This window comes from Chrysoperla carnea, chromosome 1 (genome assembly GCF_905475395.1).
Source record: "Chrysoperla carnea chromosome 1, inChrCarn1.1, whole genome shotgun sequence".
Classification (NCBI taxonomy): Eukaryota; Metazoa; Arthropoda; class Insecta; order Neuroptera; family Chrysopidae; genus Chrysoperla; species Chrysoperla carnea.
Genome location: NC_058337.1, coordinates 45,764,320 through 45,789,578, shown reverse-complemented (window position 1 = coordinate 45,789,578; position 25,259 = coordinate 45,764,320). Strand labels below are relative to the sequence as shown.

Sequence of the window (25,259 nt, the reverse complement as noted above, 5' to 3'; positions counted from 1 at the left end):
ATATGTTCTTCCATAAAGATATTAAAACATAATGAAAAGAAATTTTATTTTAGAATGAATTCTGAATGGAAGTAAGTTTTTCGTAAATCTAAATTTATAAATACGAAAAGAAATCTTAAAATTATATTTTTGAACAATGTTAAAAATTTATTTATATCTATTCGTATTAACCCTCAATTTTTTCTGGTTATTAAATTTTATTTTAAAGCCTCCCATCCTCTAATTTAAAGCTAACCCTTATTATGAAGAACTTTATTTAAATTTTTATTTGATTGATTTTAATTGTATAATATAATGATTTTATGTGATTTGTTAAAATTTGTAAAAATATAAATATTATAAATGTTTCAATTAATTTTAATTTTTAAATAATGTATCTAGTTTATTCATAATAACTATTATAAATTATTTTAATCAATAGTTTGATCATGCTTCACTTCATGTAACAGTTTCCAGTTTATATAAGGAATCACAAGGTCAGGTCCATGTGATCAGCGAAAGCTGAATTTCATTCAATTGAATGTACTTTAATCTTTATTTACTTACAAAAAATGACAAAAATAATGAAAGAAATCGAGCACGGATGGAATTATCGAGAAATTTCGGCGAATAGGAGGGGAATCAAAACACTAGATATTTTTAAAGTATAATGGCTTGGAAAGTTATTAGCGTAAATTAAATAAGTATTTAGCCATGTCCTATAAATCAGTAATTTCTACAGAAAGAAGGCAAAAGCGATTAATCTTGAAATATATTTGTTTGCTTGCTTCTTAGACTTAATGCATTAGAAATTGTGAAAATAAGAAATCAAATTGCACAAATATTATTTTTAAAATGTAAATTATCATAATTATTTATTTAAATTTGTGAAACAATAATATTAAATTTTCTATGTAAGTCATAAATGCAATCCATACTATTATATATGCATCCATGCAATTCTATAATTTAAGTAGTATATCGTTACCATGGAAAAGCCTCCAATTAAACTCACGGACGGTGCGAATACCTCTGATCGAATGTTTAGGCAGCTTCGAAAAATAATTTGTTTTGCTGATTCTTACTTTACTTATTCTTATTTTACATGCGCAAAAGCAAATATTTAAAAATAATTTAGCTCCTTTATACCAAAATGCTTATTTAAAACATATAATTTAAATCAACGTTTTTTTTTTAAATTACCTATTAAAAAATTAAGTATAAAAACACACGTGAAGTAAAATATTTCACATGCATTATTATTATTTATATCATTTAATTTTGTAGGTATAGCAGATATCTATATATAAATGGTAGGAGTGGGAGGCATGATATGGTATATAATGATTACCCATATATACACATATAAATTATACATTTAACCAAGTTACTCTCGCTGTTACAAATACTAATATAATACATTAAAAAAAAACTCACTCAGCGTGCTTACCAAATGTATAATAATATTAGTGAAGCCCCACCGGACGTGGACGTTGTATGCCAATGTTAATAATATTATATTATACTATTTTAATTTGTGCAGATTATATTTCGCGCCAGACATCATCACTGGTACCAACCAGGGTATGCTATAGTATAGTATAGTCATAAGTAGTGAAACGTATGATGTGTATTATATTTATATTCATTAGTTCAAATAATATGAACATTTTTCAAATAAAAATTGAACCAAAATAGGTCTTTCGAAAGATATGATCGTTTTGAAAGTAGTCTAAAAAAGGTTAATATAGAAGGGAAGGCAATGAAGTTGGAATGTATAAGATAACTTTAATTATTGCAATTGGAACATAAGAAACCACCTTCTGACTTATTACAAAGCTCCTTTGCCTTACCACAACAAATGGGACGTTTGATGAATCAATGTTAAATTTTTTCTCTGTTTCCAAGTTATTTTAAGGATTTACAATGTTTTCATAGAGCGGTAGCGCAGATCAATGCACTAACTATATTTATTTGAAATTTCTATTAAAATTCTATGTGTGTGTTTTGCCATCGAAGTTTTGTAAAACAAAATATGGGTAAAAATTATATGGGTAAAAATATCAGTCGAAAATATCGGTATTCTAAATACACATGCCGAAGAGGGATTAAGGTTACAATGTCCGTTATAGTCAAAATCGTAAAAACATGCAGTTGTAGATACTATTTGTGACTGTGACAATAAATTTCAAACTGAACCTAACTTATACATATACAAAGTATAAACACACAGCTGTAAATTTAAAAATTATTTTGTGTTGATCTTTTTAACAAGGGGGGTTACAATCGGATTCTTAGTACCAAAATTTCGTCATAAATTAAGGTATAATTAAGTTTTTTGAAAAAAATGCGTATAAAAGATTTTAAGTAATGATTTAAAATGTGTCAGTTATAGTCAACTGGTACATTTAACGCATGCAAAAAGTTCCCACTTTGATAGCGAGTATTTTTTAATTAATTATTAAAAAGTAGGTTTACGGACATTGTATCTTAAACATCAAACAGGCTGCGAAAGCAGATACAACAAAAATTGAATACAAGCAGAAAATTTAATTGTATAAGTTAATGTTAAAGAAAAGCCGAGCTAAATCAATATTTTACAAGTCCAAATCATTTTACATGTTCGTGTAATACGAATTAAACTATATAGCCAAAACATTTAATATTCACATATAAGTTATTCATTAATATGTGAACTTTATTCAAAAGCTTAACCCACCAATTAAAAATTCTGTATGTTATATATATTATATACGTAGAAAAACAGTCACTATACTAGCTATAGGGTGTCTTAAAATCATCTGACTTTTCTAGTAATCTACACGATTTAATAAATAATTTATTCATATAATGTTTTATTTTTTTCGTATCCATATTTGAAAATGACTACGTATTTATATAATACAAAAATTGATCTAGGAAATTGGGGCAAAATCGAAATTTTATACCAGAGCTAATTACAAGCTTAATTACAAAATTGAATTGGGATTTTGAACCAAATTTTTTTTCCACAAATGGAAAGATCATATATAAGCTTTATAACAAAACTGTTTTTATTTTTTCATGATAATTTTAAGGTTAGAGACAATTTTAAAAGAACTTTTCAAAAGAGGAACGAAAACGTCCGACCAAATAAATGTTCGTAAAACATCATTAGTTAATAATGTTAATTGTATACACTGTATATAATTATTAATAAACATTATGACGTTAGACGATCTTTTACAATTTTTTTTTGTCAGGCTTTTTCGTTTCTCATTTGAAAAGTTCTTTTAAAATTGCCTGTAACCTTAAAATTATCATGACGAAATAGAAAATAAATAACAAATTTTGTTTTCAAAATCCCTACTGCCAAGTTATTTTTGAACACCCTTTTTGTTCGTTTGGTGTATTACGAAACATTTAAAAAAAAAAGAAAATAAACAAACAAAAATTAAAATATAACAACAATGTATATGTTATGTTAGAAGTGAGGAATTGTAAATTAAAAGGGCGTTATATTTCAATGCTGTTTCATTTTTATTTCAATTCGAAATTCTCTTTGAAATTTGATGGTAGATATTGTTATTGTATTCACTGTTCTAGTTGTTGTTACCTTTTTGCAGATTTTTTTTAAACAAACATTATATCTAAATTTTAAATGTGCTTAACATTCTGTTAGATACTCACGATTTTTATTATCACATAAATCCTTTTTTTTATACAAACAAACTAATTTCAATTGAATTTTTATAATATTATGGATTTATTTTGAAATTATATAACACAAAAAAAATCCATTCCGAAGAAAATGATTACCACGGTTGCAATTTTTCTCAAGAGGAAAATAATTTAATTATAATCAAATTGAAAAAACCTTTATTAACACGCGGATCAAAATGTTCATGAAATCAACATTAAAGGCTGCTCTTTACATTTTTTCTTATAATTAGTCTTCTTAAGGTAGTACGAGCGTCAAGGCAAATTTAGACTTGTGGTTGAAATTATTTGTACCTTATTTTCAACTTTGATTATGATTTTTGTTATTACTTCATGATTATACTTGAAAAATAAGAATCAAGTTTTTCGATATCTGTTTTCGAATTATCAAAACCTAAATAATTAAAGAAAATTTTTATTTTTCAATATTTTTAAAATTACTTCCGGTATCGAAAAATTTGTATTCTTACTTTTCGTCTTATATTGTCAAGTTATAACATAATTCACCATCAAAATTGAAAAAATACATCCTTAATTAGTCGGGCACAACGGTTTTTTTTTCAATAATTTATTATACCATGCATATATGAAATATACATAGTAAATTAAGTTTAGTCCCAAGTTTGTAACGCTTAAAAATAATGATGCTAGGAAAAAAATTTTGTCATAGTTGTTCATAAAATCATCTAATTAGTCCATTTCCGTCCGTCCGTCTGTGGACACGATAACTCAAAAACGAAAAAAGATATCGAGCTGAAATTTTTACAGCGTACTCAGGACGTAAAAAGTGAGGTCAAGTTCGTAAATGAGCATCATAGGTCAATTAGGTCTTGGGTCCGTAGGACCCATCTTGTAAACCGTTAGAGATAGAACAAAAGTTTAAATGTAAAAAATGTTCCTTATAAAAAAATAAAAAACTTTTGTTTGAAACATTTTTTTTTTGTAAACATCACTGTTTACCCACGAGGGCGTTAATTAGGTGCAAATTTTATAGTATGTATTAATATAGGAATATCAGTTGTGTGTGTGTCTATTTAAAAGTGAATATCTTTTGTTATTTACGTGACGTCAAAAAAACAAACGATTGCGCATCAACACTGTCTATACATTTTTGTATGTGTTACGTGATAAAGAAATCAAAACTGACTATGCATGGTATTTCAACAATTAACTCAGTCAATTGTTTCTTTTCACTTGTTAATGTTTTAACTTTAATTTAAGTAGTTTGTTTTTTAATTTCCACTTTGTAGAAATCCATGAAAACATATCGTCCATCTAAAGTTTTCCCATAAGACCAATGTTAAATATGCCTACTTTTGAAGTGATTTATTGATTTAAATAATCGGGCAACCCCCCCTTAAATTTCCAGAATTAATTAAAACTTATTCAAACTTTTATTCAAAATTACCCTGGCGCTCGTACATCCTCAACAGAGATTTTGTACTTGTTAGTCAATATATTAAAATATGTTTCCACGTAACCTCTATCATTAAAATGTCTATTTCGTGTCTTAATTTTTAATTCCGTTAGAGTATCAGGTGCGGTATTATTTTCGAAACTTGTCAATCCAAAAATCTGATTTTAACAAAAATTAATTTTACGTTACCACCTGGGTATAGATCAAGATCTACCTTGATTTTTACTATGGCTTTAAATATAAATTTAAATGACAAAATCGGGCTGAACAGTTCATAAGTATTCACGGCGTCGGACAAAAAACGTTAGCTTTGCAAAAACAGAGCAATTTGATTTGAAATGTTTCTTTTCAATTCATATGGAATTGTTTTTTTTTTCTTTCTAGATCCCAATTTGTATAGAAGAAAAAAAAAGTACCTACAATAAAAACATTTCAGTTAAATGTAAGTGGTATTTGTTTAAACGTAAAAATACTGTGATTACTCACAATCTTTTTTTCATAATTTTAATGTATATTTAATTTAAAAAATTTCATTTCACTCTCGTAGAATTTTTTTTCTCTTAATGTTAGAAGATAGACATTCGTCAATGTCAGGTGGATTAACTTAAGACCATAATTTTGGGGGGTCAGTCATTGTGAAATATATAAATTTCATTTGATTTATTATTTTATTCTTTCAAAAAAAATGGCTATATATCAAGACATTATACCACATGAATTTTATGTTATAAAGAGATATGTCGAGTTTATACGTTTAAATAGAAGATAAATGATTAATTTAAAAAATTGTATCATTTTTTATTAGTGATTTAAAAATATTTTGACGTTTCATCTCAAAATATTTATTCAGTTTGTTTTTATTTATCCAATTACGTGGTAAAGGTCATGGAATAGTAATTAATGACTTTGAGCATATTTACTTTAAATAACTTCAAACCTTTTTTTCATCTTTAATTGTTATTGTTTTCAGAAATTTTCAAAAAAGTAAAAATATAATTTAGTAAAGTTTGTTTAGTATTACATGAAATTTACGCTTTTTCATGAATTTAAATCAGCACATGTCATAAAAAATGAAAATTCATGGGTTTCATTGAAAAATTTGATTTTTTTCTTAATCAATCTATATTTTTTTTGAGCTTATAGAAATTATTTTCAACTTTTTAGTTCAGCTAGTTTTAAAAGCTTGTTTTTTTTAACTTTTTAAACTATTATTTATTCCATACAACTTTTTACTATAACAAAAAATAAAAGTTATCAATTTCCAATAAATACTTAACCACTTGTATCTGTAATTCAAATATTAAACTTTCTGCGAGTAACAATATGTCGCTGAACACGAAAGATTATCATAAATTTACCCTTCTCGCTGCTGACTCGTGATTTAATATTAATTAAGATTCAAAATAAAAAGTATAGCCTAGTGATAATTACGATATTGAAGAGCGAATATTAGATATAGAGATGTAAACTGTAATTGAATAGAATAATTATAAATTAATGATCATAGTTTCAATATAAATTCAAAATTATATTCATATTATATATTATATATTTATACTACTCAATATAGTTCGATCAATATTGACATAAATAATTTGTGAAGTTGATATACAATAATTATAATTTGTTATTTAATATTAAACAAACCCAATTGTTTTCAATATTATATTATTACTATATACTGGGTATCTCTAAATAGTGTGGACAACACTCTACCACATATAATACCCCTCAAAATAAGTCGATATAGATTAACTAGTCTAGGTTTTGGCTAAAACTTGACTTGCAGATACTGTTTTATTAGACACACAAAATCCATACAAAAATCAGGATAAATATCAATTAATTGGTGTAGGAATTGTAATTGGGTCAAGATTCATAATATTAAAACGTCCAAAATTTCAAAACCAATGAAGACAAACATTTGTAAATATTAAAATTAAATTTTTTGCCAAAAAGTATAATATTGATAGGACTCGATTTACTCTCATGATTTACTTGATATAAGCAATTTGAATCATTGGAAGCAGTTTTAACGAAAAAATGAAACTACCAAAAATTATGGTTAATTGTTTTTTAAGATAACTACTCTGTTCATAAAGCAGTTTAAATCCCTCTCTCATAAAATGTTAAAAAATTGACAAAAATTTAACAGCATTTCAGAATCATGGAATAAGAGATTTTGATTTGGATGTTTAATTAAGTGCTATTAACACTATTTTAGATTTGAAAAAACGATTAAACATAATTTTTTGTGATTTTTGTGTTAATATTGCTTCGAATGATTAAAATTGCAAATTTCGAATAAACCATGACAATGAATTGAGTCCTATGGCCTTATTTACGTAGAAATTTTTGGGGTTTTAGTTCATGAATTCCCACATTCTAAACTAATGGATTCAATTTTTTATAGGTTTTGTGAGTTAAGAAAAAAAATACTTTCATGTTAAATTTAAGAAAAACGTGAGCTCCGATTTCAAATACTAAAAAAAATAATTGAACTTTAACCTTTAAGTATGGAGGTTGAACACACAAGTTACTCGATGATTTCATTTTGGTAGTTTTATCTACTTATCCCCCTCCACTCCCCGCGATTGAGCGGCTCAGTAGCTTTTATTTAAGTTTTAAAACTACCTACGAAGGAGGAGATTACGTCTTTCGATAAATATCACGTAAGTAATGACCGTCAAAATATTGTCCGAAGCCTGCCAGGCTACACGTCTATGATATATTTTATAACGATTATGTTTGTTTCAGATTTTGTAGTACAAAATGTCAAAGAACAATAAATGCGGTAGTTCTAAATCAAAACGACCATCTACGAGTTCTATTTAGGGCCCTTTGGCTGTTTAATACCTAAAAATGTAACCTTAGTAAAAGACAGAAAAGTGCCATAATCTTTTTTTTTAATTTCTATAATTTTTGAAATAAAAGTTTACTATACAAACGTTATTTTATTGCTAAATCCCATAACTTTAATATTCAATCAGTTTTAAAGCGATCTTATTTGAAATTCCCCAAAAAAATATGTGTGCATATAGGATTCAGTGACCACGTTCCACAGTAGTGTTAAGAAAAAATGATGTCCACACTTAAAGGTTAAGGTAACAGCACCAAAATGAAGTCACCTTGTACTAAAGTAAGTAATCGCCTTATTTTTAGGTGTACTACATGTTGTAAAGCGTTGTCCACACTATTCAAAGCACCCTGTATATTATTATATAATCATAATTTTAACTACTTTAGGTATAGCAACTCTATAAAATACTAGCTACCACATATAGAACTATAGCTGTCAACTAAACGGATACAATAATGATTAAATTGTAGAAAATTTAATATTTGCTTCAAAACAATTGATTTTGTAATTTTCTATTAAATATGAATGATTTATTTATTAAAATTAAAATCATTTATTATTATGTAGAGTATTCACAGACATCTATCTAATATTATGGTTGATCGATCATCAGCTAAAAATGTATAGATGTGGAAACTGGTCGTAAAATCATTGTTTTATTATTTTTGTTAACGTAGTCAAAATTTAAAATGCACCAGATACGTAATGACGTAAAACAGTAATATTTTGATGCTAAAAATTATACCTATATATTTTTTTATGGAACCACTTGGAAAATTGTAAAATTGTGAATTCAAACATCTCCACATTATCATAGATTCATATAAAACTAGATCTTCAAGCTGGTAATCGAATTTTGCCTTTTTAAGAATTGATCAAGGTAAATTATAACAAATAAATTTTTAAGTTTGTTTTTCCGTGTTAAAAGAAACATATTGGCTTCATGATATGTGAGATAAATAGCAAGTAGTTTACAACTGTGAAAGGGTTGAAAAATAAAGAAGTGCAATTGTAAAAAAATTGCTCAATTCATTCGACAGTTCAGAAACTTTTTGGTATTTTTTTTTCTTAAAAAAAATGCATAATGAAAAATTCTATTTCCATAACTTAGTCGCTCAAGACGAAACGAAAAAAGAAAATCAGGGCAATTAATAATTTTATCTAACTGAATGTTCAATGACCCAAAATAATAAATTAATAACATAAGATTATTAGTAGGTATTACTTATTGAGTATGACACATTCAACGTAACAGCATAGCATAAACAAACTCAAAGAAATATACATTAATTAAAAATAAACAAAAATTTTATGTTTAACTTCAATCTTCAGTTACTTGTTACTCGTTAGTAGATGCAGATACATAATAACATTCATGCAAAAATATTAATATTATAAACATACAAAATTTATCCAATATTCTCGACAAATACCAGACTATATCGAAGTACCTATAGGCGTGTTGTTTATTCGCGTTTTATTGAGAGTTTATTAATTATACACAGTGATAATAAAATTCTTTCATAGAATTCATTATAATATTTGCTTAAACACTGAGACATATTGCCTGCGGTTTTGTCTTAGAAACTTTTCCCCATGTTAGTTCCAGAGTTAAATTTCTTAAAAGTTAAAATTAAGCTTAACGATAACAGTCTTAATTGGTTGATTTTTTCACTGTTAAAAAAAATAACCTTCAAAGAAAGTCCCTATCCATAACATTTATACTTTATCATTTTACGGATTGAATTTCCACTTATTATTGAGCATATAGCGCCCCAAAAACACATGGTTGCATGTGTTTTTGGGGCGATATATGCTCACTAATAAGTGGAAATTCAATATATATATATATATATATATATATATATATATATATATACTATGGTTTTTGAAAAATGTACAAAAGTAGTTTTTTTGAGATAAGAAGGTAGCTCTCACTAGCCTTAAATTTAAAAAATAAATTTAAAAATTAAAACCTAGTATTACCGTTTTATAAGCTTGTGGGTTCAAAGGTTCAACATAATTATAATTATAATGCAAAATTCAATATTAAAAAGCATGTTGTGCTTCATAAAATACTAAATATAACAAATGCATGCAGAGAATACCCCATGCTTTGTTTTGTAATTTACGTTACCATAAGAATTTTTTTGGTAATTTTCAGTCCATGTTAGATAATAATAATGTGCTTTTTAGTTTTTTTAAACTCTAAGTAAAAATTTTTTTATTTTCATACTGTATACACCAACTAGCTATAACAAATACAAAAATACAACGTTGTTCAATACTTAAGGTATTGTATAACAATTTTCAAGTAAACTTCAAGTAAGGCACAGGCTGGTTGATATCGTTTAGACAATTAGACCGATAGTTATGTAAAAAAAAAAAAAAAAAAAATATAAAAAAGTAAAACAGTGTTAGTAGAATTAATTGGAGCCACTCTATTTACAATACAGGACTAGTTACGAACAAGATTTAAATTTTTTATAATAATTTTTTAAACAATTCAATAACTATGATTTCTCAATATTAATCTCCAATAACTGTCAACTGTTTAGGAGGAGTTTAATGTTTATTGGGATTTATGTTTTTAATCATATATTCTACGATAATATAGACTTATGTCTGTATGTGCCCAAGGTCGATGGGGAAGAGTATAGGATCGCTACTTTTGGGCATCTCCCCACCAACCCCTTTTAGTTTAAATAAGGCAAAAATCAGCATATAGGGTTTTACTAGGAACATCGCTATTATAAACTGGAGGACGTTTTATCCGAATTTATCCGAAATTTGGGCGGATTTCCAAGAGAAGGGAACTAATGTCAAGGATGTGCTCTTTGGAGATAGCTTTCCCTTGCTTTCTTTCTTAAGTCAAAATATTACGTTTTTGGCGGATTTTATTGCTTAAAACTTCATTCAACCTCCCAAATTTGACAAGAGGGCTCGAAACCGGTATGTAGGTTGGGTGTCAAGTATAAGTCTTTTAGGAGTCTTATCTTCCCAACCTTCTTTTCCTTTTTCATGTCATTATATTAAGTTTTTTTGTTAGGACTTAATGGCTTTGAATAAACGTAGAGTTTCTGCAAAATGAATCTGAGGGTTGAAAATTGGAATGTAGGTTTGGTTAGGGTCAAAGAGATACCTTTTATAGGTGTCAACTCTCCAGTATAATGAGAGCAAAATATGACTTTAGTGATGGTGCTCTACAATACGCGAGTTTTATTTTTCATATGTTATAATTTTTCGTAGCTTTAAATATATAATACCATCTTTTATAAACACCATGTCACCTTAAATATATAAATAATATTTTGTAATATAAGTTGTAACGTAATACGTGGCTCCAACTACGTCATACTAATTAAGATCATAAGCACAGTATAAATCTTACATGTGTCAAATAAAACCCTTTTTGTATTCATTAGATGGACAGGCTAATACTTCTGTCTATTGTCAAATTACGTACAAACACAAGGGGAAATGCTTTTGTTTTTTTTTTAATATATTCCAATTTGAAGTACCCATAAAACAGAAGATCTTAGAGTTTGTATAAAAGGGTGAATGATGGTGTTTCCTTTCAGTCACTCTTAAAATAGAGTCTTTCGAAGACATACCACACACAGTATAAAGATCCCAAAATAATTTCCGTGTATTTAGACAATACTTAAAGAAAAAACAAATACAGGATGATTTTTTTTAAAGTTTTAAGCTAATTTTTTCATATGTGAAATGAAATTTTAAAAGTACAGGTCTTCTCATTTGCGAGGAGATTGAAAAAAGGGAGTCTAGTTTTATTTTCCGCTGGGAACCTTCCGAGTCAAACAATGGTCAACAAATCAACTTTTCGTTGAAAAATTTTGTTCGGAGACTTTTCGATACCTGATTTTATGGTTTTTAAGACTAAATTTAAGGAATAGTATAGGAATAAATTTGAGAAACAAAGTTTACTTGTTGTTCTATTGTTCTATTGGAATCTATTGGTTAAACATTTTTATAGTGAAGACTTTTTTACTACAAGTGAAATTTACAAAATTTAAAAAACTCTCGACAAATTTTTCGGCTACGGAACCCTTAACTCGCATTTGAAACATATCTAAGAACACTCTCCATTAAATTGCCTCTTTTCTTAAAGCCTTTTCCAAACTGAGCCGATTTTCGGGTACAGAACACAAAATTCGCACTTGAAACATTGCTAACACTGAAAATAACTAATTTTATCGTTTCTTCAGGGAAGGATCTTGAACAACCGTAACTTCACTTTAGAATTATTATGAATTGCAAAATAGTAAGATAAGGAGTAAAAAACATCAGGTAGGGATAATTTTAAATATTTCTTTTTTCAAAAGCGAACAATATCTCATAGAAAATAAGGTCAATAAACAAACATAAGAGGTCAATAAACAAAAAAGATTGAATTTTTTACCAAAACAAACAAAACAAAATATGATCTAAAAAATCTACATATACAAATTTAACTAAAAAGTAAAAAGGATGAGTGAGTAAAACATACACACATCCACACCAACATTGTCTTCCGTAAACCTAATAAAACAACTTTATTCATAAAACTATCACACATAAATATAGTAAGGAGTTTTATCAACTGGAAAGTTTTTGGTATTTATATAACATTTACTTCCGATATCCCAAATTTTATGTATATAAATGTAAGGGATATAATGATAATAAATACTATTCAAACATGTAAGCCATTCATAATTGATTACCAAACTATTACAATGATGGAATATTATATTTGTTTTTGTTTTATCAAACTGTTTGGACATGCGTATATTTAAAGGTAGTTACGATTTTATAAAATTCTAGTGAAAACAAACTATTGACTAAGTAAATTGTTAAAATACCATGTATAGATAGTGTTGAATACACTGTCACATTACTATTCAATTTGCGCTCTCACAGTAAACAGTTATGTTTACGAAAAGATGATTCAAACAAAAGTTGTTTATTTTGTTAATAAGGAACCTTTTTTACATTTAAATTTTTGTTCTCTAACGGTTTACAAGATGGGTTCTATGGACCCAAGACCAAATGACTTATGTTGGCCATTTACGAACTCTCCCTCGATTTTTACCCCCTGAGAGCGCTGTAAAAATTTCAGCATGATATCTTTTTTTCGTTTTTGAGTTATAGTGTTCAAAAACGGGCGGACGGACAACTGGAAATGGACTAATTAGGTAATTTTATGAACACCTATAACAAAATTTTGTTCGTAGCATCAATATTTTTAAGCTTTACAAACTTGGGACTAAACTTAGTATTCGATTAAGGTAATATTGCATTTGATTTTTTTTTAAAGTTGGGAATCTCAATTTTGCTCAATCTTTGTCTTTACCTCAAAACCCAGATACTATGAACCATACTATGCTACTATACGTCCAACATCTTTCCCATGGCATGAATAATTATCCAAAACTCTAATTAACCCATTTCCCCCTATGCTCGAGCATATATTTGAATATTTACTAAGTCTAAGTATAGGAAGAGTATACATTTTCCTGTTAAACAAAATATTCGAAAATTGTCACTTGCTTACTTCCAAAAATGCAAAATGCTTTTGAAAAATTAAGAGGAAATATTCATTTTATCAAATACGATTATCGTTGTCAATTTGGTAGAAGCGTAGATTTATACAGAGTGGTCCAAAAACAGCAGGACATCCAATGGTAGAAATAATGCAAATTTGTCGTTACATTATTATCAAAATGACTGCTTAGAAAATTTAAATTTGATGTGGTAGCGGTAGTGCTATGGGTATGCCACCGTCTCGTTTCGAGAAAAAATTACTAACGCAACTTACTTTATTGCAAATACAATAACGTAAGAATACAATGCACCATGCTTATGGCATTGGGTGCTAAATTTCTATCTTTTTCAAATTTACAATAATATTCTGTTTTTCTAAAATTCCAAGTATCTAGAAAATGACGCTTACACGGCTTTAAATTTTTCGAGAAATTGTCATTTTTTTATTTAAAGTGAGCTATCATTTAACGAAGTCTTGCTATAATAACTTAAGACAATCTTATATATTCGTCCACCAAATTAACATTAACAACCGTATAATGAAAAATAATTTTTGAAACACATGGTATTATATATAGGCTACAACACATTTCATTGAAATGTTTGTAAACGTATTTGAATCATTTATATGAATAATATTGTTGGAATACGAATGAGGAAATATGAATAATTATTGTAAATAACGCGAATATTGTGTTCAAAGCATCCCGGATATAACAATTAAATTTGAACAATACATAATAATTAAAAAAGTTTTTAACAGTTTTTATATACCTAAATTAATTAAAATATTTATAAATAAATATTTATTTTATCTTAACTGTTTTCTTATTATAAACATAAATAGAACAGGCATGCAAGTTTGGTATTTTTTATAATTACTTATACTGGCACGTTGATTATCAAACTATTAATAGAATGAAACCGACTAAAGACAGAATAACAATGAGCCTGGTTAGCCGACGTTTTACGGGAATTAGGATAGTTATAAAAATCAAATTCCCGAATATAAATCTAAAAATATCTCTGAACAAAAATAAGGAAATAAATCGCTCTTTTGCAAGAATATCTTCGCAGGTATTCTTCATAGAGATTTACTTAAAAATTTGGCAAACTGCTCTTTTCGTTTAACTTATGTCATGCGATGATCTTAACAATGATCAAATCATAATAATATTACAACATTTTCCGGAAAGATAAAATATGAACCTATGACTACAATGAATCTCTGCGTTGGTTTTCCCTATATTGCGTTTAATACAAAATCTAATTGACTTTGTATACTTTATTGGACTTTTTACGGACATGAAGAAATCTACAACAATTATAGAGTCCAGTAATGTCTTAAAACAACATTTAAGGTAGTTAATTGGGTCACGCAAGCAAAATATTAAGAAATCTTCAAAACTTTTAATATAAGTAATTAAAAGCCTAATGCACATGCTGTTAAAAAAATTTAGCACGCCTAGCATGAGATAATTCCAATTTAAAATGAAATTTTTAACACACGTAACATAGGAGAAGCGTGTGGAAATGGAAATTTTTTTAAATTGTTCCAGTGAAATTATTTACTATTAAATTTCCATAAAATATCACATTTAGAGTATTATTTTTAATGGAGGGGATGTATGTATGTATTCATCCTGCTATATATATGCATTTCTTACTTGTATTGTATTCATTAGTAGTAGTAATACTACAGTAAGCAGTAAAAGAACTTGGTTGAAACCTATAGTTGTGTACATGCGTATAGCACAGATAATTAGCCAATAATTTTTTACTACAGTGCTGGGAAAGAAATACCTTATTACTGACTTAATTTTTTTTAAAGAAAAGTATAAATTAATTGATCAATGGTACAATGCTACACAATAAATTTGAATATTAACTTTTGAATGTGAATGAAACATCGACTATTTCGTTAAACCACCTGGGTGATTAAAGTACCTATCTAAAATAAATAGAATTAGATGGTAGAAGAAGATCATTGTATTAAATTACATTATGTATGTAGCACCTAAGTAAGGTAAGGATATTTTAAAAGAGGGCCTAACCACAAGAATCATGCCAATATCTAGACAAGTATACGATATACGGATATATTATAAATGTGAAATTTTGTGAGGATGAATGAATGTATCAAACTATTTATAACTGTTAATCTATAGGTATATATTTTTAACATACAGGACATGTCACATTTGAGAGTTACAATAATTCGGCTATTTTATTCTTTAAATTCTGAACTATTTTCTGAAAATCCCGATTATATACTGGCTATGCTTGCTTCTATATATAATTTAACGAGCTGTTTAAATAATGCTAACCAATCCGAACCAATTGCTATCCCTATATATTTTATAAATCTTTATATATATATTTTTCTTCTGTGCGTGTGTATGTCACTGAACTCCTCCTAGACGGCTGGACCGATTTTGATGAAATTTTTTGTGTGAGATCAAGGGGATTCGAGGATGGTTTAGATTCACAATTTGGTCCACTACAACTGTTTTTGAGGATTCCAAAAAAATTAAATTTCATTAAATGGTGTTATTTTTGAATTGGTATTTCTCGCAAAAACTACCGAATGGATTTGAATGATTTATTTTGACATTTTACTGCCCCGTCTATGATCATCATTTTGAACCATGAATTAAAGATTTCTGTAAAAATTAAAAATAATAAATGAATTTAAAAAAATTAATGGCCATCTTTTCTGACCTAATCAATGAATTATGACTAGGTATTTTACACTTAAACAAATAGAAAACTGTGCGTATATTTTAGCTGTGTAAAACAACCCTTTCGAGAGTTATGGAAAGGGTATAAGTAAGATCTAGAGAGCTGGAGGCTATAAAGCAGTGGTTGTTACTTTTAAGCCCAGTGAAGCGGGCGGATATCAAGCTAGTTTTAAATAAATATTGGCAGTAGTTAGTTACTATCACTATTCAGTCATTTCTAATTAAATAAATCATTTTATTCAGGCATTAATTTGAATAGTTATAACAATATTGAGATATATCTTATAAATATATAATAATAATGAATGAGTCAATTGATAAGTAAATTATACAGGTAAATAGGTATCTACAATAATAGTACATATTAACTAACTAGTTATTTAATTTAAATTTATTATATCTTAAAGGTAAATGATATTTATATTTGTTTTATTACATTCGGTAGTGGAGAACAATTGATTTTTATACCTGCCTATTGCATGCGTGTGAGTTAATAAATGGGTAGTTGATCCTAGTTAGTATATATTCATCGATTCTTAAGGTACATCTTTATTAAAATAAACATTTTTAAAACCTTTATCAAATTTCGTAGTATTTGTGTAAAATAAACTTGAAAAAAAGTTTTTTATCATCAAAGTCGAATTGCCTAACTTTAATTGAAAAAAGAAAAATGCACACAAAACATTTATATCCTATTTCATTATTTAAGTAATGGTTTTAGAAATTTTGGAGAGTATTTTTTAACGAAAGACAGTTCTTTGTCACGCATAAATAATAAGAGAGTTTAGTGGTAATATCTGTGCGTTAAATCTTTTTTTAATCAAATGGTGGAAGCGATGACAATAAAAGGAAGTACAAATTTAATAAACTTGTTTCAAACGGAGTTTCCGTCAGGGAGTAGGAAGGCAAGGGAACAATAACAACAATCCTTTTAACAAACATGACTATTCTACAAAGCTTTGATAATTTCGAAGCTTTTGAATTTTCAAAAATAAACTATAATGTATTTATTTATACATGTCTGTAATATACAGTGATTGGAAAAAGTTCGGCCACCCTCAAATTACTTTTAAACGGTTCGAGATTAAGGATTGCAATTTTTATGAGTTCAATAGGACAAAAGCAGGTTTTTTCTTTGTTGGGGATCAAAAATAAGCAAAGTTTTTTTTTTAATGTAACGGGAGGCCGAGTGGTGGCTCATTTGAAAGGATTTTTCAAGACAATTAAAACGGATTTTGAAAAAGGTAGTAATTACTTTTTTTTCTGCAAAATAAAGTCGAAACGAATTTTTTCAAAGTTCGTGATATTCATGTAGAAAATCGGTTTCATTAGGTTACGAGAGCGGTAATGCCGTGAAAAGATTCATATTTTAATTCAAAACTACAAAAAATTCAATTCTTTATCTAGAACCGTTTAAAAAAATTTTGAGAATTCATCTTTATTATAGATTTATTGAACTCGTATCTAAGAGACGGTAATAAGGTCTATTTTCCCATCTGATAACTAGCTGAGGCATATTTTTAATGAAATTTTAATGATTGATAAATACACTTTTATGATAGCTTGCCTTTCGAAAAGTGTTCGCTGGCTTTTTTTAATTAAATTAATTTTAATCAATATTTTTCATAACGGTTTTTTGGAGGCAAGCCTATACCATTATTTTCTAAATTAAATTGTCTTTTGGTAGCAATTTTGATTGATTTACAGATCGATGTAGTTACTTATATTACTTATCTGTTCATACAGTATGAACGAATCTAAAAGGATCTGCTAACCAATCAAAATTAATATACCATATTAATGGTATAGGTTTTCCTGCAAAAAATTGATTTAAATTAATTTAATTTAAAATAGCCATGGACTCTTTTCGATAGTCAAGCTATCACAGGCGTGATATTATCAATCAATAGAATTTCATAAAAAATGTGTCTGATCAGGTTATCATATGAATAAAGGTCGATCTTATACCGTCTCCTGTACTATCAATTATCGTACAACTTCAGCATTTTATCTTGAACCGTTTAAAACATCCATGGGCAAACGTGGCTTAGAGAAGCCACTCACTCAGACTTCTGTATCTAACATACGAGTAAGACAGTGATACCCTAACCAGTGTCAACCAATAATACGTGTAAGACAGAGAGACAACATTTTTTTTCTACCTATCTCATTACTATTAGAGAAACTATGAGATAGGTATAAGAGTCGTATATCTGTCTCGCTTCCTCCTCTATGAGCAATGCGGACTTACCTAAAGAGAAACACAGTAAACTTTATGGCACGCAATAAACTTATAACAATGGTGGCTTTTACTTAAAATAACTCGCCCACGCCTCGTTTAAAAGTAATTTGTGGGTTGTCGTAGTTTTTCCTAGCACTGTATGTATATATGTACATATATTATTACCATGTAACATATACAACCAATAATATACATTGTAATAGATACATTATTACAGCCATCCAACTCTAACTCCAACCATCCATTCATTCATTCATTCATCTATCAATCAATGTTATATGCATTTGCTTTGCACTACTACTGTTTCCAAATAAAATGATGATTCATTCCATTTGAATACTACTTTCAATTATAAATTAAGTGTAAAAGTATCTTCTTTATTATTTTATTTCTATTTTGTAAATAAATCGATAATTCATTTTCTTTAATTACATTTATATGATTGATTATGACCCGTGACCGGTACAGCTATTTAATTACAATTTATTATTTATATTATCAGGTATTCAGATGTTGTTTATATTTTCTTTACCAGATTTAGATGAATACTTTTAGGAAAGTTTTCAAAACTGTACACAAAGAATATTTCCCAACAAAATAGAGGAGAGTTATATATTAAAAGAATATTTCTATTTATGGAAAAGAAGCTTCGAAAATAATTAATCTTGATTAATGGGAATGGTACTTAGTTTTATTAATTAACAGATCGATCGTTGAATTATAAAAATAAACAGAAAACAGTTTTGCACCAGTTGTAAAAAATTTTTTTATTTTTATTGTGGAAGCGCAAGGAAATAATTCATTACTATTACATAAACATCGAATTTATATACATAACCTCAGAAAAGATATACTACGTACAAGGACTCAAATTCTATAGACATTTACGTAGCCTGTCTTAGTACTACATTCTATATTTTCACAAATGCATTTTTTTCATACACTGGTATTAATTCTACTCGACTGTAGGATTAATTCTACTATCATATTTCGAAAACGTTGCAATTTTTTATACTGAAATGGCAACTATAAACGAAAGAGCCCTTGCAGAAGAAGAGCTATGTTACGTTTCTTTAACTTAGATAATTGATCTATGATTCCCTCTAATGTTTCCAACACTCACTGGCAGAAGATTTCATCCAGATAAAATTATTAATCTGTATCTCTGCAAGAAATGCCCCAATCATTTTTTACCGCTTTGCGCCAAGTGTTGCAAAGGTGGAAAATTTTTTGTTTATTTGTAAATCTTAAAAAGTGAATGCTGAGTGCAAATATTATTTAGCATAAAAACCGATATTACCAATGGCAAATTTGTTCTTTTCTTTAGAAAAACCGCTGTATACATTTTCGATTGTCTACAACAGCATGAAGACAGCCTTCACTCTTTGCCGCAATTTACCAATGGAATATTCACAATACCATGCACAAATGTCAATCTCATTCAATATTTAAAAGAACTTATAGCTATACTTTAAAACGAATCTTTAAATAAAATTTTTCCAATATATTTTGACCTAAATACAAAAATGAAATATCAAAAACGAGAAAAGTAATTTCATATCAATTTTATATATCATTATTAATTCATTAACTTATACCAAACGGTACCTCCTTGTTTCAAACGTTATTATTCAAATAAATCGTTATTCAATGCAATATTATATTAGCCTAGGAGACGGTGACAGATTTCACTCCACGATTGCCTCGCTTATACCTCTAGAAATATTAAAAGATACATAAAAACTTATAAAATTTCTAATTCAAATTGTTTTTAGTTTTACTCTGAAATATGAAAATCGAATTGATTTTATCGGTGAAGACACAGCAACAATAAAATATTTTAGACTTGCATATTTTAGTATAAACACGAAAAAAAAATTTTTGCATAATAGTCAACCAGCTCCCCAAATTTTCCGACAATTGCACACAAGTTTTTACATATCCTTCAATTTTCTCGCATGCTATCGTCATCACCCGTTCTATGATAAGAAAACAAAAAACCAAAACCACTTTAATATTTATAGCTATACATGTGGAATGATTTTTACAACTGCAAATATTCATTTAAATTATATAAACTTTATATAAAAATATGCTAGGAAAAATATTATTATATAATATTATAAAGTTAGTCACGAATGTTCTAAGAAATTTTAAATCTACATTTAACGATATCGTTAAACATACTTTTATTTTATATCGAATTCTTAACAAATTCACTTATATAACTCGAAATATTAAAAAGAAAATTATTGCTGAATTTTATTGGGAAGTTAATTTGGTCACAAAAAAGTTATTTAAATTATTATTAAATAGCGTTTTAAGTATATCACAAATATGCGTTGCATGTAGAACAACGCGCCATGCATAGATGGTAAATTTATCAACTTCATACCAAATTTATTTTAAATAAAATAACATACGATTTTATGATTTTTTTTTTCAAAATGATTCTGTTTGTATATTATTTAAAATCAGAAACATTTCAGGTGGGGGAAATAATTTGGAGGGGGAATAGGCAACGACGCGACTGATATATCGATGGCCAGCCTAAATCGCTAATGATAGAAGTTTGTAATTTCGAAAGAATATTGATTTTATACTTAGCGTCATTAAAGAAAGGATTTTTCGAAATTCATCCCCTAAAATAGTGAAATAGGGGATGAAAGTTTGTATAAGTTTGAGTTCAATACTTAGCCGATTTTAATAATTCTTTCATCTATCGAATGCTACATTATCAGCAAGTGATATGGCCGCATTTTCTTTGATAAGTTAAATTCCATTAAATAGTAAACAAAAGGGAAGTTAAAAATAGTTACAAAATATGTATTTTAACTTAATAACAATGAAAATGGATTTCAACTTTTAATGCGGAACCCTAACTTTTTCGAAAACAAAATAAAACCCATACTAATTGGTGATAATGTAGCAATGACGGTGTGTACATATTTTCATACAAACTTTTATTCCCTATTTCACCCTTTGAGGGGATGAATTTAAAAAAAATCCCTTTCTTAAATGACACCTACAGTATAAAATCAATATCCTCTCGAAACAAACTTCTATCATTAGCGATTTTGGCTGGGCTGAAATGTTTCTGATTTTTAAATAAAATACAAAAGGAATCATTTTGGAAAAAAAAATCATGAAAATCGGAGCTGTCATTGAGGACTCCCTAAGAATGGCTATTTTATGTATCCTTTATCCGACTAAGAGATTTGCAGTATTTTAGAATACCCAAAAGTTGCATCATTTCTGCCCTATTTAAAAAAAATCATACATGTGTAGTAGAAACTTGCTTAATTTGCTACCCTTGACGTTAGCTGTATTCTGCACGCTATGTATATTAGAATTTTTTAGTTTTCATTGCGTGATAAATTGTGTAATACTTTTAGTCAAATGCCTGAATACAGAACCAAAGATCTCGGCTGAGACAAAAGTCTTCGAAGCATTTTGAAATTTTAATACCCAGTTTAGTATTTTATATCATGATGGTATATGGTTATAGCTTTTTTTTCATAGAAAAAAACATGGTTTTCTGTCTTTTCAATTTGTTGTCAAGATGTTCAATTTTTTAATTAATAAATCTTAAGATAAATAAATCCTTCTGGAATATTCTACAAATATTGCAAACGTATCTTTTTATATCAGTTTTTCTTAGAAACAATTAAAGTTAAAACTTGATAAAAATATTCTTTTAAAGCTTTTGAAATCTGAATATTTTTAAAATTTCATAATTTTTATAAAGTCTTTTCGTCTTTGAAAATTGAAAATAGTATGATGTACTGACATCGACACTCTTCAACTTTTTTTAATATGTCCTCTAAATTAAAAATAAACAATTTATTACAATTTTTTCTATGAAAAAAAAGTACTGCAAATACAAGAATTTCACAGAAATTTAAAATTAAATTATAGATTGAATATGCATATAAAACTTTTATTAAAATAATATTCAAGGAATAGTTTATTTTGAATTTACAAAACACTTTTTTAGAATTTACAAAAATCTATTGTGCCGGGCACCTCTGTTTCACCAGGCAAACATTTTATTTTCTATAAGATAAGAACCCCTATCGGTGGACTATAAAATATCGAATACGCTAATTTCTTATTATATTTTTAATAAACTAACTTTACGACCCCATGTGAATCCAGGCAATATATTCATTGACTCTTGAACAATCTTTCGTTAAACGTAGATACAATCTCATATCCGTAAATATAAACATCTCTTAGAACATCTCGTAAAAGCCATCAATTTAAGATATAACGTTTATTGATATTATTTTATCCACCCCAAAGCCAGCTTAATTTCCAGTTGTTATATATAACAAAATAAATTTCGTAAATTACAATTCATTCAATAAACAGGACATACATTTTCCATTATCGAATCTTCTAGATAAAACCTTAAACATTCTGGAATAATAGTTGCATTAACTAAAAGTACTAGAAATAATGTTTATATGAAGACATTACGCAACCACATGTCTTACAAATAGAGAACAGGGGAGTTAGCTAACGATAGCTAGACTTTACCTATTCCATTAAGATTTAACACTGCATCGTATTGACAACACTCAGTACAAACCAAATAATCAAAATTGAATATTTTTAAATTGGGGAAACATTTTGATAAATAAGGTTTGATTTATGTTTCTATTGTAATATTCCCCCTTCGAAAGTTTTAATATACCCCCTAAAAAAAATTGATGATCATATTATATTTTTAGAGAATAGGTATAAACAAAATTAAAAACTTACCGGCTGTTCCAGCATTTGTAATTGTCACCCAAAAATCAATAGTTTTCTCTGGTCCTAATTCTTCATAGTCCCACTTCTTTTTTACACGCACAGCGCCATTTGGTTCAACAGTCACCCATGGATTTTCATCACGTATCTTAAATGTCTCCCGATCAGTTTCTTTCTCTAATTGAAAAACATTTCTACCTTCTGTGTCACCTTCCGATTCAGCGAAATCAACACGTTTCGTTGGACGCACAGCACGTGTTACACGTCGTTTACCACGATGCAATTCACGATCTTCTAATTCCTGTAATGCTTCATCTAATTCCACCGGTTTGGGTGGTGCTTTCAATTCAAATAAAACTTGTGCCGGTTGTTTGGAATTACGACTGGGTACTCGTAAATCGTGAGCTTCGACTAATAATTCTACTTCCATGTCATTTTCCAAATTTTGTGGGGGTTCTCCTGTTAATAGTAACTCTCCAGTTTGTGGGACGATTACAACAATATTACTTGGTACTAATAATTTATAAATAACTTTATCTCCATCTGCGTCAGTAGCTTCGACTTTACCAACTGCTGAAAAACGTTTCCATTTATCTTCCGTAGTATTATCACTCTCGACGTTTTCTGAATCTCCGATAACAAATCTATATACTTTTTCAGTAAAAATTGGACTGTGATCATTATCATCGTCTACGTTTATAAGAATTTTAATATTCGCCTTATTTATTCCGGTACGATCACAAGCCTCTAACGTCAATGTATAATTATTAATTGCCTCTCGATCCAAAGTTTTAGCAGTAACTAAGTAAACACCTTCATTACGTTCGTCAATTGCAATCTTATCATGAATTTCCCCGGTCATACTATTTTGTAAAGTAAATGCATCGTCTGTATTCCCATCGATAATTGTATACACAATAGGTGTAGTACGTTTTCCAATTGTCGTCGCTTGAATTAGCGTTAATCCTTTAACACGTGTACCTGATGGCATATTCTCTAGAACATGTCCATGTAAATCCTCCGTTGTTTTAAAACGTAACATATTTCGACGATCCAATACGAATACTTGTAATGTATGCGATGATGTTGTATTTGGACTCTGTTCCAATACAATTAAATTAATTGGCTGATTGATTAATGGACTCACATCAGATGTGGTCATCAATAAACCATTCTCAAGTATTGTAAAGAATTCGGAGAAGCCAGTTTCAACTAAATGAAAATTTAAATTTTGTGTTTTATTCGTTATGAATTGTTTAACACTGTATCCTGGATGAATGTCGTGTGGGATCACTGAAAGGCTAAAACTATTGTCTGGATGATGATGTGTTGCAATTATATCACTATTAATTACATTATTGTTAATAACATTACAAGTCACTAATTTACCACATAAAAACACTGTTAATGCAAACACTATTAAGGTTGTGATGACTATATTCAAATGACTATAAGTAACTGATCCACAACGATGTGATGATCCGCTCCCAGATGATGATCCAGTATTTTGCGATCGATGTTTCACTCCCATTGTGGATTTCTCTGCCATATTTGTGACTATTTTATATAGTGAGGTTTTCATACATTAAATTTAGTACTTTGTTTATCTTTTATGTCAGCATGCTGTAAAGAAAAAACGAGTTGGATGTTGTTATTGCTATTTCATTGTATTCTCATTGAAAATAAATTTTGATAGGTGTGCTTATTTGTGATGGAAAAATCAGCAACGCTTTGTTGTGTATAAGTATTATTAAAGATAATGTAATGGGGCCTATTTTGAAAATCTCCAGTTTTACACATTCCCGCGGTTTCAAGGCCTTAATATCCAAATCAAAACTTTTTAATGTGATGTCTGTATGTGTGTGTGTACGTATGTGCATATGTCCGTTCGGATTTTGTCGTCTCGATTATCTCGCAACCAATTATGATATTAACACGTGACTTATTCGACGCGTAATCGCGTAATTAAGAAGTGAAAGAGTTTGCAACAGAATTCATTGAGCCGTTTTTTAATGGTAA

General features: G+C 28.2%; 1 protein-coding gene across 1 annotated transcript in view; it reads right to left on the bottom strand.

Moving 5' to 3' along the window:
* Window positions 1-24,789, bottom strand: part of LOC123305283 (neural-cadherin-like) — a 573,352-nt gene extending 548,563 nt beyond the window's left edge. Inside the window, exon 1 of the mRNA XM_044886960.1 lies at window positions 23,253-24,789. Coding sequence (XP_044742895.1) covers window positions 23,253-24,789 — 1,537 coding nt within the window. The remainder of the gene's footprint in view (window positions 1-23,252) is intronic.
* Window positions 24,790-25,259: the final 470 nt, after the last annotated feature.